This window comes from Polyodon spathula, chromosome 11 (genome assembly GCF_017654505.1).
Source record: "Polyodon spathula isolate WHYD16114869_AA chromosome 11, ASM1765450v1, whole genome shotgun sequence".
NCBI classification, from domain to species: domain Eukaryota; kingdom Metazoa; phylum Chordata; class Actinopteri; order Acipenseriformes; family Polyodontidae; genus Polyodon; species Polyodon spathula.
In genome coordinates, this window is record NC_054544.1 from 47260720 (window position 1) to 47277469 (window position 16750).

The 16750-nt window shown below is 40.6% G+C and overlaps 1 protein-coding gene across 7 annotated transcripts in view; it reads left to right on the top strand.

Annotated features, from left to right (window-relative positions):
- The window catches only part of gigyf2 (GRB10 interacting GYF protein 2), a 119358-nt gene that overhangs the window by 63000 nt on the left and 39608 nt on the right, over positions 1–16750 (top strand). For all 7 annotated transcript variants that reach the window (XM_041263860.1, XM_041263864.1, XM_041263862.1 and 4 more), the window contains 6 exons: positions 1223–1373; positions 1487–1672; positions 2068–2237; positions 8302–8461; positions 9613–9779; positions 10351–10445. In XM_041263860.1, coding sequence (XP_041119794.1) covers positions 1223–1373; positions 1487–1672; positions 2068–2237; positions 8302–8461; positions 9613–9779; positions 10351–10445 — 929 coding nt within the window. The remainder of the gene's footprint in view (positions 1–1222; positions 1374–1486; positions 1673–2067; positions 2238–8301; positions 8462–9612; positions 9780–10350; positions 10446–16750) is intronic.

The window sequence follows — 16750 nt, forward strand, 5'->3', positions numbered from 1 at the left end:
ATTATGGGGAAAAAATAATCATTTCCAGATATATATACCGGAAGGCAATCCTTGCATATTCAAATCCATTTATATAAAGTCTCCCAGCTTTCTTAAAGATCAGTGCTTCCCTTGTTTCTTTTGTATTTGTTATGCTCTCATTAGTAGATTCAGCGTCCGTCAGTTCTGGCAGATTCTACTGTACTTTCTGAAGAGGTTTTCTCCCACTGCTAAATTGAAACGCAGTTTTTTTAAATTGGAGCTTTAGTGAAGACCTTTTGCTCTGAGTGCATTAGTTATTGTAGAGTAATTCATAGTTATTTAATCTATCACATGCTGTAACCCCCAACTCCACAAACCAGCCAGCATTTCTGTAAATAGCAACACATGTAATGAACAATGAAACAAGCCTTTTATTTGTGCCATCGGTGTCAATTTCAGATGGAGCTTCATGGTCGACAAGGTGAATTTTTTTTCCTCTGTCAGTTTCTCTGCACACAGTACGCTCAGTAACGAGGTGAAAGATCAGTAGGAGCGTTTGTTTAAGATGCCTTAGGAAATAAATTAATAATAAAAATAATCCATTTATTTTTTTTTTTGGGAAAATAAAATTAAGCCTAATATTTTTATGGACCCCAACTGTTGATGCCAATTCATGAACTTCACATAAGGACTCGTACGTTAACATCAGGACTAGCACCTTTCAAAAGCTGTTAGTCCTTTGGACTAGTACCACAGTTTTGTTCATTTCTGACCTTGTGTCATCAGTGTTTGTTGAGGCTCTGACTCTCTGAATATATGGGGTTCAGTCACTCCACGGATCAGTTCATAACCAAAGATGGAATGTGGCCTTTGTGTGTTATTACGATAGATATGAAATCTCTTGTTAAGTCACAGCTTAGCCGCAGCTAGGGCATGTGTGTGTGGGTAGGTATTTCTATCAGTGTGCGGACAAAATTTGTGTCCCCACATAGATTGTAACTCCTGAAAAAACAACGTGTGGGGGTGTCCCTACTTTTATAAAATATATTTAAGAACTAAATATGCCTAAAAAAAAAAACTGCCTGAATATTTGTTTGTTGTTGACATTCAGCCTGTGTGGAGTTTTGTCTGACTGGAGTTAGAGATAGTAAATAAAAATATAGTGAGTCAATGAGCAGTCCCCACAAATATAGAAATGCAAATGTGTGTATGTGTAGCGTTAGTTTCCTGCACCCACTGTAGATGCTCTCTGTTTCCTCAGAAAGCTTCCAAGGAGCCAATCCCAGAGGAGCAGGAACTAGACTTCAGGCCGTCCGAGGAGGGTGAGGATCAATCGGAGCAGGAAGAGAGCGACCCAGAAGAGAACAAGGAGCCTGCCCAGACTGCCAGGAAGGAGACTGAGAGAAAGGAAGGTGAGTTACTGAGCAGGGGAGTGACCCTGCTTTCTAGCCCCTGATCACACAACCCTTTGACTTCTGATTAATATGGGTATATGTTTGTGTGTCTGTATAATGTGGTCTGGCAGATGCAGAGAAGTCTGACAACGCTGATGTGTCTGCCCCCTCCCTCCCCGTCGAGCCCAAGGCTCGTGAACCATCACCCCCCCCCCTGCCAGAGCGACCAACACAGAGCCTCCCCGAGAGAGTGGAGAGACTGCCTGGCCCTGAGCTCAATCCAGCACGCACCACTCCTGTCTCCAACATCAGCCAAGGTACAGAATGGGGAGCTGTGTGCTGTCTGCTTTGGGCTGTGGGAGTGTGAGCACTGGGGCCCAAAATGGGGGGGGGGGGGACGACTTTTTAGAAGCTGTGTTAAATGTAGAGAGAACTTTTTCTTTGTGTCCTGTATTTAAGGATGTATATCCCTGGCAGGGGTGTAATAATGTCCTACAAAAACCCACCAAAACAGTTATACAGTTGTGATTCATTAAAATGTGTAAGGACATTCTTTAGCACCAGATTTGGGAAGTATCAAGCAGGACATAAAGAAGCATTCTGTCGGTATGTTACACTTGCATTTTTACAAGCGCATGGTAAGGATGAGTTCTAATTTTATTACCAACATACTTTTATTTTCTCCTCCTTCCTTTATTGGATTTGTTTACAGTGACAAAGATTCATCCAGAAATGTTGCCCCCTGTCCTGACAGCTCAACAGAAACAACTAGCTCCTGCTTTCACACCAATCCCATTCCCTGCAGGGATGGCCCTGCCCCACACAAACATGGGGCTGCTCCCTGACATTGATGACGACGAAGGGATGAAGCACCTGGAGCAGGTAAGGCTGGTTTAGGAGCTTGTTAACTAGTTGACTTGTTTAGCTGTGTGTGTGTGTGTGTGTGTTTGGATGAATACACAACACTTCCTCGCTGTTCTTCAGCCCTTACAGTTGAACTTGTTGAAGGAAGTTCTGTATCATCATTCTGGGTTTTGTTGTTTTGATGCTGATGGTGGAATAAAAAATGTATCCATATCTGGTATTTATTGTGTGTGTTTCCAGTGATTTTTCCTCTGCTTTGTAATCTGTCGTGCTCCTGCTGAAGTAGCTCTATTACACCATAACCCAAGCATGTGTTGCGTAGCCTGAGAACGTATTCATTTCTGCGCATGCTCTGAAGCTAATTGGTTTTAATGTGTCATAAGCATGCAGGGAAAATAACATACTCTCTGGTTTATTTTTGGCAAACCCCTTGAAACTTCCTCAAAGCCCCCTAGGGGGCCGCGGACCCTCTGGTTGAGAACCCCTGCCCGATAATTAGGGAGTCAATTTCACCGGAAAAATTATTTCCAAATTTGGGTGAATGCTTTTTAAAAATTGGTGAAATTGGGCGGATTTTTCAAATATGTAATCAAGAAAAAATAAATATTCAGGTGGAAGTCAGGGTTTTATTTACAAAGAAATAAACAAATGCTTAAGCACAAAGTTTTGTTGTCAACAGTTTAAATCCCCAACGTATTTATATTTTCACACATTGGGGTATGCAAACTTTTGACGACATCTATCTCTCTCCCCTCTTTCTTTCTCTTACTCACCCACTCACTCGCACACATACTGTATATGGAGGCATCAAGTTCCAATCAAGTTTTATTTTGTAGTGCAGTTGCAAGTATAATTGCGCACACAACATACAGGAAAACTAAACATATTTACTCTGTGCTGTTTTACAAAGAGAAACGATCGACTGTTACATCTAAATGCTCTTTTCATAAACACACACTCATAAACAAAAAACTGGGAAGTGTGCAAAAAAAGCAAAAACATTAGCTGTATTACTATAATTTTGAAATGTATATATAAAAAATTAATTTATTTTACACTGTCTCATTTTTCTAAAAGGTAAATCAGCTTGCCGTCATTGGCGCCAGTTCTGCTCTGTTGCATTTGAACCACGGACAACCGCGTGTTTATTCATATACAGTATGTGCCTGTTTAGGGAGTGTTTGGGTTTTGAATGCAGAAAAAAAGTATTCAGGGGGGAGAGAGTGTGAAAGCGGGTAAAACCTGAAAATCAGACTAAATTAATACATTCTTTATCTAAAGACTCATTCATCCAGCTGTGGTGAAGCTTGGTAAATACATTTTTAGCTGTTCGTTATTGAGAGTATTAACATATATGGAGGCACCTGTATCCCTCTGTGTGTTACTACATCTTTACATACATCTGTTGTAGGGACTACGTTCCTGCTAGCTGCTCGCCACGTCACACAAGAGATCTTTACCTGTGTGGCTCGATTCATTTTCACTAAATTCGCCATGGTGGCGAAGGCTTTGAAAAATGTACTTCTGTAAGACCATGCCAGCATGATTACTTTGAATGTGTGCTGGTAGATTAATCGATACAGACTTTTTTTTTTTACTTCATTTCATTTTTTGTTTCATGTTTGATGGGACAGAGGTTCTAATTAGAAACAAAAATATGGCTGTGATTGTCACAGTCGCTGTTTGCTATCTTTTTAAAATATATTGAAATACAGTATTAATAACAGTTAATAAAATAATACATAGATTATTTTAAAGAGAAGGATTCGTCTTGCTGTGATTTGAGTTTTATTGTCTGAATCGATCCAATATTACCATAGGTAGTCCCAGATAAAAAAAAAAAAAAAAAAAAAAACTAAAAGAAACCTGTTTTTTTTTAAACAGTCATAGCTGTACAATCCTGCTTAATAGTACAAGAACATAAGGAAGTTTACAAATGAGAGGAGGCCATTCGGCCCATCTTGCTCGTTTAGTTGTTAGTAGCTTATTGATCCCAGATTCTCATCAAGCAGCTTCTTGAAGGATCCCAGGGTGTCTGCTTCAACAAAACTGCAGCTCTAGTTACACAAGCTGCGGCTGGTCAGGAAGGCATTTATATTGACATATACTTCTAGCACTGTCTACCGGCAGTTTCACTTTATCATTTGTTGTTACTGCATCTTGTAAAGTGTTTCGTGATGGTAGTCCACTATGAAAGGCACTATATAGAAGATTGATTCTGCAGTGGAAAGAAAACCATGACACTGCCAAAATGATCTAAAGGTGCAGCATATACGTGTACTTATATAAGTTGATAATCATAAATGAATTGCAAAAAAAATTAAATTTTAAATGAAAATGTAAATCTTGTCAATTTCAATGAAATGGTCACCTAAAGCAAGGGGATTTCTGTCTGAAGCCCAAGTCAGTTAAAAGTCTGAAATGTGTATAACACAGTGATAGAACACTGCCCTAAGTATAAGTGTCTTTGTTAGATGTTCTCTGAGTTAGCTAGCATGTTACCTAATTAACCTTTTGTCACCAGTTATTGTTAAAAGGTGAGAGTCCATGATTACTATAAATATAGGTAGCATAGGCACAAGTTTGTTGTTCCTGAATGTAAGGGAGCAGAAAATGGCAAAATACGCTCGGTTAAGCAAAGATAATGTAATTATAGATGTAAATCTTTAAGACAAATGGCAAGAACTTTGCAAGTGTCTGTAACTGCTGTGGCCAAGACCATCAAACGATTTGAGGAAACTGGCACTCATGAGGACTGAACAAGGTCACGTAGGCCAAGGGTGACCTCAGAATCAAAGAACAAGCTCATTCGAGTCACAAGTCTGCGAAACCGGCGATTTAACTGCCCCCTGAAATACAAGCTCAGCTAAATGCTACTAGAAGTACAGATGTTTCAACATCAACTGTTCAGAGGAGATTGCGTGAAGCTGGCCTGCTGGAACAATTGCTGCAAAGAAACCATTAAGATTGCAGAATAAGAGGAAGAGACTTGCCTGGGCCAGATATTTCAAAATGTGAAATATTTGGGTCCAACCGCCGAGTATTTGTAAGACACAGAGAGGGAGCACATGAGTTCTGCGTGTGTGGTTCCTACTGTCAAGCATGGAGGAGGCAGTGTCATGGTCTGGGGTTGCTTTGCTGGTGACAGAGTTGGTGATCTTTACTAAGTCCATGACAAGCTCAACCAGCATGGCTACGAAGCATACTTCAGAGGCATGCCATTCCATCAGGATTACGGCTAGTTGGGCAGTCCTTCATTCTTCAGCAAGATAATGACCCGAAACACACCTCAAAGTTGTGCAACAACTATCTGGCGAAGGAAGAAAGTGAAGGACAACTCAATCTAATGACCTGGCCTGCCCATTCTCAAGACCTCAATCCCATAGAACTTGTATGGGATGAACTGGACAGAAGTCAAAACAAAGCTACCCACAAGTGCCCTACATCTCTGGGAATTGCTGCAGAGGAGCTGGGAAGACATGTCGGTTGAAACTTGTTAACCTAATGCCTTGAGTTTGTGAGGCTGTTAAGGCAAAGGATGGCTATTTTGAGAAATCCAAGATTTAGAGACAATTTTTTCAATTTTCTTGAACATTGCTTTGATACGCCTTATGTTTTGTTTTGTATGTTTTCATTTTCAAGTATTTACAGAAATGTATACAACGTAAAACATTGTCAATTATGAAAAAAATGGAAAAACGGTTTCCAGCAAGTGTGCTCAAACTTTTGACTGGTACTGTGTGTGTCTGGACCTACCTGCGTTTTATCACAGGTTTCAGTAAAACTACATCCTGATTAGTAAACAATGCAGCCCATACACAAGGGTATGTTCTGTATTTTTAAATGAATGAATAGGACTTAGTTATAAAAATTAAGCATGTCATTAAAAAAATAAAATAAACAAGCCTCGATGTGCTGGCTCAGAAGGAGGAGGTGCTAGAGCTCAGCCAATTACTGTTAAATTAATTTAAATAAAATAACAAAAAATGATATGCAAAATTTTCTAAATCCAGACCAATAAGTAGGGCCCAAGAGTCCAAAAACAGGTTATGCTTTTGTAAAACAAAACTAAGGTTCTAGTTTCTTCCAACAAATGTAGAAGTGTAGCGAGAATAGAGCGTAGCGTTTTGCATAAAAACAATTTAAAATTTGCAAATACAGGCATTAAAAAAAAAAATATCAGGTAACATGCGGAACAGTGTTAAAATGAAAAAAAAAAACATTCAATGTTATTCAATAAATTCGAATGATATCAGTTAACACTTGAGCTGGACATTTTAAAATGCTGTGCGCGTCTTGTGCAGTATCAACTTTTAGCAAAATGCTTACATGTTAGTGTTTAGTGCAGTCGTCTGTTCATGTTAATCAGCTGCCAGACAGCTTGTTGATGGGCTCTCGGTATATGATACGAACACACTCAACAGGTCTGGAGTAGGGAATCCAATTCCAGACACTTCCCAATCCCAGGAGTTAGGGATTTATTTGTTTGTTTCTATTTATTTATTCCTGCAATTCCATTTTTGTTATCCTAATAATACCATGCTTTTGCTTTATTAGCCTAATAAGCGGTGTACATGCGTAGGCTAATGCAATTACTCAGCAAAGGAGTTCTTCAACTAATTAGTCTGTGAAAAAACACAAAGCATTGCAAGCTCCAGCGCAGTGATTTCACTCTCTTAAGTAGGGCAGCACAGCTGCCTGCTCAACTCAGTAATGCTATTATTTAAAAACATAAACTTTGGATAAAACACACTGAACTGATTAAACTACAAACACTGAACATTTAAACTCCAGAAATTAAATGTGCCTAGTAAGTACTTCACATTTTTAATAGAAGCAACATCATACAATGATTTCTTGTTAGCCTACAGACTGCAGAACCACTATTGCTATTTAAGTATGTAATTGAGCCCTGTGTGCGCGAAGCGCTCCCTCACTGTCAGCAGCCAGTTGGGTGTTTATAGTGAACATCGCCCAACAGAAAGGAAGTGTTGGTTTTATTTGAAAGGAGATTCAACATAGCAGGGTTCGACATTAATTATGGCCCGTTGGCCCAGGGCCGGTAGAGAGCGCAGTTTGGCCGGTAGTTATGATGAACCACAGGCCCGACTGGGACGGTTACATTTAACTAGTATAATAATACATAGTGCACATTTCTTCCGTTTTCATGAATCCAGAAAAATGGGCCAGTGTGCCAAAAAGCTCAAAGTTAATTAACAAACCATTTTTTAAAAACATAACTATGAATTAATCCTAACTTTCCCGCTGCTTGTCATATTTGTTGTACAGTCAGAATCTGAGACGGCGTACCGAAGTGCTGTGCTGGTGGTAATGATTCTTCCGACATAGCAAGTCTTTTACAAATAGTTTTTTCTACAACTAAGTAACTAATAAGCCAATAGAGACCTGTGCTTAACATCTTTTTGATTTTGGACAGGGTCCAATATCGGACTGGAAAGGGAAAATTGTAAGGACCGCGAAGGGTTTTTAAAAAAAAAAAAAAAAAAAAAAAAAAGTGCCGCCTATTTTCTTTTCTAAATGCCTATTTATTTAATCTCCACTTGTGACCCCTGGTTCTTGTTTTGTTTTTCAGGTCGTAAAAGTACCTTAGCTTGACCGCTGTCGAACCTTTTTGGTGTTTAGCAGCAGTCACCAGCTAGTCGCATGTCTATTGTTATGGCCACCAATGATAGTTCATATCACATGCACTGGGGTTGTCACTCCGTTTTTATGTTACTGCAGTAAGTTGAGGTACATTTCAGAGATGGAAATAAGTCTTCCGTTGCATAGCATTTTAATGTGTTCCTGAGTTTAATAAAACATACCTAAGCTTATTATCTATGCACTGTGGCTAATTGTAGTAAAACCTGGAGTAGGTAAGATAGTTGGATAGAACCAAGGTCTGGAACACTATTGAAAATCAGCTCGAAGTAGGTCAAAAACATAGTAGCCATCATTTATAGAGCTGATGGATTTATTCAGTATTTACAGGCATGGTTGTGTTATGTGTACTAATGACCATAAAATCTGCTCTTGTGTTTTTGACTGCTGCTAAATAGTTTTCCTTTGCATGTATGCTCAGGAAGCTGAGAAGATGGTGGCGTACCTGCAGGATAATGCTCTTGACGACAACAGGCTATCGGCCAAGAGTCTGGAGCAACGAGGAAAGAGTGTGGCTCTGCCCGGAACTCACGAGGCTGCGCTCAAGTGGTTTTACAAGGACCCCCAGGGGGAGATACAGGGTATGACATTGCAACCTGCAGGCCAGCATGGAAGAGCAGATGGTTCAGATCAGGCCACAGTCGGTCATATGTTTCAGAGTGTGGAGCTGCAATGTCTAACAATATGTAATTCACTTTGCATGTTGCTGTTCTAAACAGAAAAGTACCATAAAGTGATTGTATGTAGTTTTAGTCAATCATTGGAGAGAAGAGTTGTTATAAACTATGTAGCGGGAAATATAATGAAAATTGTGCAGCAGGACGTTTTACCTCATGCAGAGTATTTCTAATTCTAGTCTGGTCATGTGCCCATTATAAATGCTAATTGCAGCTACCCCTCCCAGCGCTCCAGCTAAAGTTTGGGGTTATTTGAATAATTTACTCTACAGTTTACACAATTTACTTAACATTTGTTGAGTAAAATGCAACATTACCTTGCGATGTAATTTAGCTACTGTGTTTGAGTCTCCTACCAGTAGTACTGGGAGTAACTGTAAGTCTTCCTTTCTCAGTCTTTGTGCTCTCCCTTTCCAAATTGACAAAAAATACTGATTTATTGCACAATGCTAATAAAGCAACAATAATATTGTATTCCTTGTTGATCACTTTGCTATAGCAATGTAAAGCATCTGGACTTCAAATGCAGAATGTTACATTTTATTATATAGATTTACCTCGCAGAAATGCAGTTGAGAGAGAGGTAAATTGGTAGGATAAGTTGAGGGGGTCCAACATGGCATGGGGAAATCCTAAGGCTCAAGAATCCATTTGCCTCTTCACCATGGCCTTACTGGTCGTGTGTTTCGGGCATTCCCAGGCAGGCTACAATTAGCTCTCCCGACATTTCTGTGATCCGTTCTCTAGCTACCGCATGTAGTATATTCACAATTGGCCATTGAGAAGCCAGAACCAACAAAGTACAAGAAGCTTGATAACATGCAAACTCAAGCTGTGCAGTAAAACTGCTATGTGTATTCTTTATGCATTACATTTTAAATATTGTGCGTAATTCACATTCTGTGAATGCGTTAAACACCAGGAGCACTGACCCACCCCTTATCCACAAACTTCAGGTGAACAATATTTTCTTTTGCTGCTGTGTAAGTGTATCTTGCTAACCTAGCTGTGCCAGCTCCAGCAGATTGATGATGAGGGTGCTGTCTTTGTTGTAGGTCCCTTCACCAACCAGGAGATGGCAGAGTGGTTTCAGGCAGGGTACTTCACGATGACTCTGCTGGTGAAGCGGGGCTGTGACGAGGTATTCCAGCCTCTCGGGGAGATCATCAAGATGTGGGGGCGGGTCCCTTTCGCACCCGGGCCCTCCCCACCCCCCTTACTGGTGAGGACTGTGGTACTTGGGTCACGCTTCTATTTTTACATCTACATTCTGTGGCTGTAGGGTTCTGAGGTGAAACATTTTAAAGTCTACGCCTCTGAAGGCATCCAGTGTTGTGATCGCTGTCCGATCTTTACACACCTTCAAGGAGTTGTAGTAATAATGTGTAATCGGAACAAAAGTGAACCAAGACTTGCATTTGTTTGTAGTACTTTCCAAATAAAATGAATACAATTTATAAGACAAGAAAGCAGTCAAGATCATAAACCCTCAAAAACAAATGAGGGTAATGTGAAAGATGGGTTGTGTGTTCTTCACAATTCCGTATTTGAACCCATCTTGTAGATAAACTACAAGATTACATTAATCCGTACCTCTTACGTGCATCTGCACGTGGTGACAGTCAGCAGCAGTGCCCTCACTCCCTTATATAAAAGTTGACCATGGTAAAAGCATAGCAAAGTGTAATAAAGCATGTGAAAGCATGGTAAAGCCCAGGGAGATATAGTAAAGTTTATTAAGAAACACATGAAACCAGGGTAAGCGATGGTAAATGCATTGTGTGTGTTTTCAGGGTGACCTGGATCAGGAGCGCTTGAAGAGGCAGCAGGAGCTCACAGCCCTCAACCTGTACCAAATGCAGCAGCTGCAGTACCAGTACCTGCTGAGGTAGAGGCCGTTCCGTTCACAGGCATCTGAGGCTACAGGGTCTCTTAATCCTCGAAATAGCCACAGATCTTAATACCGTCGCCCTGCAATCTCTTTTTCTGGGGAGCAAATTTAGCTGTTTTATGTAGTAATGTTAACACATGGGTCAGTAAATAATACTGAATTAATACAGGGTTAAAGGGTGGCAGAGTTTAGATTAGCCACTGTTTTAGATCATTAAGATAGACCCCTTGGACTACATTAAAACTTTGTTGTCTCAGTGTTAATTTGGTTTGATTTGTTTCCCTCTGGTACAATATATAAGTACTGCCATGACCTGTGCTGGGAGTCCTTATGTATTCTTGCTCTGTTGTGGGACAGAGAATCTGTAAACCCCCCCCTATTCCCCTGCACTGTGAGACTTGCCCACCCCTATGCACTTTAAATTTTAGATCTTTCAACAAAGATGTCAGAAACCCAGGTACCCAAATTCTCAGAACTTTCCGAGGTGTTTTGTTGGTTTGTCAGTCCCCACCTTATTGTGCAAACATACAGTGGTAGCCACAGCCAGCTGTACACATTTTTAAATGTGGTGTGGTAAAACTGTCAATGTGATATGCCTGCTTGTTTACAGTAATTGTTATGTATTTATTTTAATTTAGTCGTTGCCAGTGGTTTTTTACCCTGGTATTCTCCCCTATTTGGAATGCCCACTATTTCATCCTGGTTCACTGCTGCAATCCCTCGGACAACGTGTTCTAGTCAATCCATTTTTCGCACTGCGGTCCACAGCAAAGCCACCAGACGTATAGTGCCAGAGGACAGCACAGATCTGAATGGCTCCACTGCAGACCCGCAGGCACCCTATCAGCCACAGGGGTCGCTGGTGCGCGGTGAACCATGGATTGCCCTGCTGACCTAAGCCCTCCCTACCCGTGCGGCGCTCAGACAATTGTACGCCCCCCCTAGGAACCCCCTGTTACGGTCAGCAGTGACATAGCCTGCATTCAAACCTGTGATCTTCAGGCTGTAGGGCGCATTCTACACGCCACGGGAAGCGCCTTTACTGGATGCACCACTTGGGAGTCCCTTATGTATTTTTTAATGTAACCCTCAGAAAAGGGCTTGCAAATTCAGTTTAGCATTTCATATTGTTTGCTAAAAGTTATTTAATTACACAATGTTAAAACGTTTTCATAATTACAAATTGTGGCAAAGCTTCTTTGTTTTACAATATGATTTTGAACACAGTTCTGGTTTCCTACAAGGTCTTTGGTGTGGGCGCCGTTCTCTACTGTATGGTGGGGGGGGGGGTGAAACGTGTAGCAATTTAGGAAAGCAAAGCGTGACATCACGACAAATTCTTCTAAACACAGATGGCGAGTATTAACGGTAGCGATAAATGTTCCTAATGTTAAATGACAACTACAGTATATATTAGTTTAATTTGTCATTCCTTTGCACAGAAAAAGCACAGTACTGTACTCCCTTAATTGACTCCTCACAGTGTAACCAGGGATAACGTGTGAAACCGGTTGGCTTAAACACTTTTATTGCTAAAAATTGGTATAATGCTTGTAAATGGCGTAGGCTGTTTTGGGGTTTTGCATCAAAACGATGCTTAAATTCCCTTTGCTACCAACTAATTCATTACTTGCAGCAGCAGGTTTCTAAGTAGTCAATATAATTGACCCAGTATTAAAATAAATACATCTACTCTGTCCTCCTGCTTTACACAGTTCTTAATTAAACAGTTTATCACCACTATCTATGCATAGGTTTCATCTGTGTTGTAGCTAGCTAGATAACACTGTGTAACAAATATTTTTTTTTTTTTTGTTCCTGGGTAGTAAGTGTTATTTCCTAATTGCTTATGCCTCAAAAGTATAGAACACGGCTATTATTCCCCACAAACTTTGCTTTTGTGACCAGAACAGTGATATTTCAAAATATCACTATTTCCAATGGGAAAATGTGTGTCTCTTCGTTCACAGTCAGAAAAAAACAACATATGAATCCAAATTAACATGTATTTAAACTAAAGTAATAAAGATGACTACAAAAGATTTAGAAGTGAGTAGTTTTTTGAGATTTACAGTTATACTGTATTTACAGTATAATTGTAAATCTCAAAACTACTCACTTCTAAATCTTTTGTAGTCATCTTTGTATTACTTTACTATAAATACATGTTAATTTGGATTCATATGTTGTTTTTTTCTGACTATGTGAACGAAGACACACATTTGCCCATTTTCCCATTGGAAATTGTGATATTTTGAAATATCACTGTCCTGGTCACAAAAGCAAAGTTTGTGGGGAATAATAGCTATTTTCTATACTTTTGAGGCATAAGCAATTAGGAAATAACACTTACTACCCAGGAACAAAAATTGTGTTACATAGTGTAATACAAGGTGGAAACAAGTTGTCAGGTTGAAATTACATTAGTCTCTGCGATTACCATCGCAAAACGATAAGCTAAATTTCATCAAAACGTTTTTGTCTCAATTTTGTTTTCACTTTTTTCAGGTACCTTCCTAAAACAAAACCAAATTTCCATTTCTAAAATCAAAAACATTATTGTAGCATCAGCTTCATCAGTGGCACATGTGCAAGCAGTGAGGCGTGTCAGGTTCACAGGCTCAGACTGGATAATTGTGTAAAATAAGGAGGGGTGGAGAATCTGGTGCGTTCCAGTCCCAACAAAAGAAGTTAACCATTCTGAATGACAACTGTTTAAAAAATATTGTTAAAGGGTCATAAGTGTATGGTGGGGGGACAAATACATGTACTACTGTGTCGCCCCCCCCCCCCCCCCCCCCCCCCCCCACTACAGAGTGGGTAGGATTTGACCCCCTCATCCCCCTGTGATCTGCCCCTATGGTCTTTGGATATAGCACTGCTGACAACAAAGGATGGGTTTTAACAGGACTTGCTGTTTGTTTTGTTCCGAGTTGTCCCTTTTCCAGTAGGATAGCTTTGATAGCTATAGCTGAACAACTGCTTCACAGCAACTGCTGGAAACATTGTCCACACCTTGAGAAAGTTTCCCTAAATTCACAGTTCTTTCCGATGAATATTAGTAAAGCACATGTCTTCAACGAGACACGCCAGGTCAGAAATATTTATTTTAAGTATTGCTCTGTCTAGTACAAGGAGGCTTTTCATGTGTTGTTCTGCTTGCAGTCTCTCTGTTTCTAGTTGCTGCACTAGTTCTGCTTGCAGTCTGTCTCGTTGCTGCACTAGTTCTGCTTGCAGAAACATTGCTACGGCTGTTAAGATTCTAACAGCAGGCTTTCGTCAGCTTTTGGATGTTTGATTAGCCAGGAGCACTGTAGATGGGCATCCCTATAGACTGCTTCCGCAGTAACTAATTGCAGACTTGCTTCTGTTCCCGCAGTACATGTACTGTACAACAAGCACGGTTACCATTGCGATTCACTAGCAGTTCCTGGGCTTGCAGGCCCTCTCACAGTACTCGTGTGACGCACATGTCATTATCATTTTGGCCCGTTCCAATCCTTGTCTGTTTTTTTAGGGAACACGGATACAATGTCAAAAATACATACAGTGCCTGTAGAAAGTCTACACGCCCTTGAACTTTTTTTCACATTTTGTTGTGTCAGTGCCTCAGTTTCATGCATTTAAATGAGGAATTTCCAGTTTTCTGCACACCAGATATACACATTATATATTGAATACAAAACAAAGATCATAATTGGATATGTCTTCACCCCCCTGGCCCAGGAGACCTGTTTGGTTTTCAACTGTGATGCAGCTCCTGAGCGACCAGCCATGGAGCTTGACCTACCGCTATGACCTGTTCAGTCAGGCGGAAGACGTTGTGGCATTCCAACCCATTGGAATGCCACAACTCTGGTTCTGGCCTGTGAACGGCAACATTTGAGCTGTCTAGGGCTTTTTATAGGGTCATTGACACCCTGCAGAATGCCAGAGCAGCATCCACAGTTCCCAGTATGGGTACAAGTGGGGCATCTTTCAGATATGGTGCCTGTCTTGGTTTTGATCTCACCACCTGTCCCGTGGCATTTATACAGACATTTTTACAGGAACTATTTGATGAAGAGAATTCCCTGTCTACATTTAAAGGTCCATCTGGCAGTGATTTCGGCTTCCCATGTCAAAATTGATTGTCCCCCAGGAGCTCACCTTTGAGCCTTACATTCAACTGAGTTGACATTTTTATCTCTTAAAGCACTTTCTTGCTTGTAATCGCCTCCACAAAGTATATTGAAATCGGTTTTGGTCGGGGATAGAAATTCAATGTAACCATAACGGTTTAATGATAAAGGGTTCACAGAGATTGTATTTTTGTATTTGTAATTTTTCATATTTAAATAAACGGATCAGGGAAACTAATGAGGACGTGGATTAATAATAATGCACATAGTAGTAGGTCATAATTAAATAAAAATAATTGTTGTTACTGTAGTAGGGTTATGTGTTCTTATATGCAAAAACATAGCGTGGCCCTCAATCACAGCTAGCCGGTCTCAAGCCTGGATAAATGGGGAGAGAAGATACTGGGCAGCAGCGGTATCAGTTGGCCAAAACATCTGGCAAACCAACATTGTTGGACTGCACTGAAGAAGAAAATGGCGACCCACTTCAGTATTTCCGCCAAGAAAATAATGGATAGACGACCAAAATGATTTCAAGAAATGGAGCTGGAAGATGAGGCCCCCGGTTCGGAAGTTGCCCAAAATACCGAGAGTTACTACTACTGGGTGTTGTGACGCGTCTGGACCAAAACCGAAAGGACATTCAGATGCTGGTTTACCCAGATACGAAAGGAACATTCAAAGCTTAAGAAGCATACAGTTGGAACGTGGAATGTTAGAAGCATGAAGCAAGGAAAGCATTTCATCGTGAAAGCGGAAATGGCTCGTATGAAGATCAGTATACTTGGAATAAGTGAGCTGAAATTGACAGGAATGGGTCATTCAATCAGGTGATTACAAAGTTTTTTATGCCTGACATAATGCAAACCGAAGAAACGGAGTAGCCATAATTATGGAGAAAAATCACGAATGCAGTCATGGGATACAATCCGAAGAATGACCGAATATTATCCATTCGAATTCAAGGCCACCCGATTAAACATAACTATTATTCAAGTGTATGTGCCTACGACTGATGCAAATGAAGACACTCACGAAACATTCTACTCAGACCTGCAACAGCTGATTGATTCAACGCCAAAGAGGGATGCCATTCTCATCATTGGAGATTGTATTGCCAAAGTTGGAGAAAAAGAAGAACCTGGAATAGCTAGAAAAGGAGGACTGGGTGACCGAAATGAAGCAGGAGACAGACTGATAGAATTCTGCCAAGAAAACTCTGTGCGTCATGAACACATGGTTCAAGCAGCCCAAAAGAAGACTTTACACGTGGACCGCACCGAAACCAAATCGATTACATACTTTGTAGCAGACGATGGAAAAGCTCAGTACTGTCAGCAAAGACACGTCCAGGAGCAGACTGTGGCATGGATCATGAACTACTGCTAGCAAAGCTGAAGATCCGGCTGAAGAAAACCAAGCAGATCTAGATACCATGAAGATACGACCTGGTTAATATACCAAATGCATATTCCATTGCCGTTGAAAATAGTTTTAATGCTCTCAACTTGGACGAAAGACAGACTGACGAACTCTGGGGAGAAATACGCGATATAGTACTCCAAGAAGAACATTCCACAAGCGAGACGCAAAAAGGCGGCGAATTGGCTCTCCAATGAAGCGCTGACAATAGCCGATCAAAGAAGAAAGGCGAAGGCTATTGGAGACAGAAATACATTCGCCAGACTAAATGCCGAATTCCAGCGCAAGGCGAAGAAGGATAAAGAAATATCTACAGCAAGAATGCCAAGAGATCGAGGATAACAACCGGATAGGCAGAACAAGAGATGACTTTAAGAAGATCAAGCAGATAAAAGGAAATTTCTGCCCACGGATTGGAATATTGATGGACAAACAAGGAAAGGATCTCATGGATGGGGAAGATATTAAAAGAAGATGGAAAGAATATACAGAAGATTTGTACAAGCGAGAAGAAAACATGACAGAGGTTTGAAGATGAAATCTTTGAGTTAGAGCCTGATATTCTGGAAAGTGAAGTAAGATGGGCATTGAAAAACATGGCAAAACGAAAAGCAGCTGGAACCGATGGAATACCAGTTGAATTACTCAGAACACCAGACGATGCCACAGTTAAAGTACTGACGGCTGTTTGTCAGCAGATCTGGAAGATGCAATGGCCTGGAAGACTGGAGATCCATATTTGTACCTATCCCAAAGAAG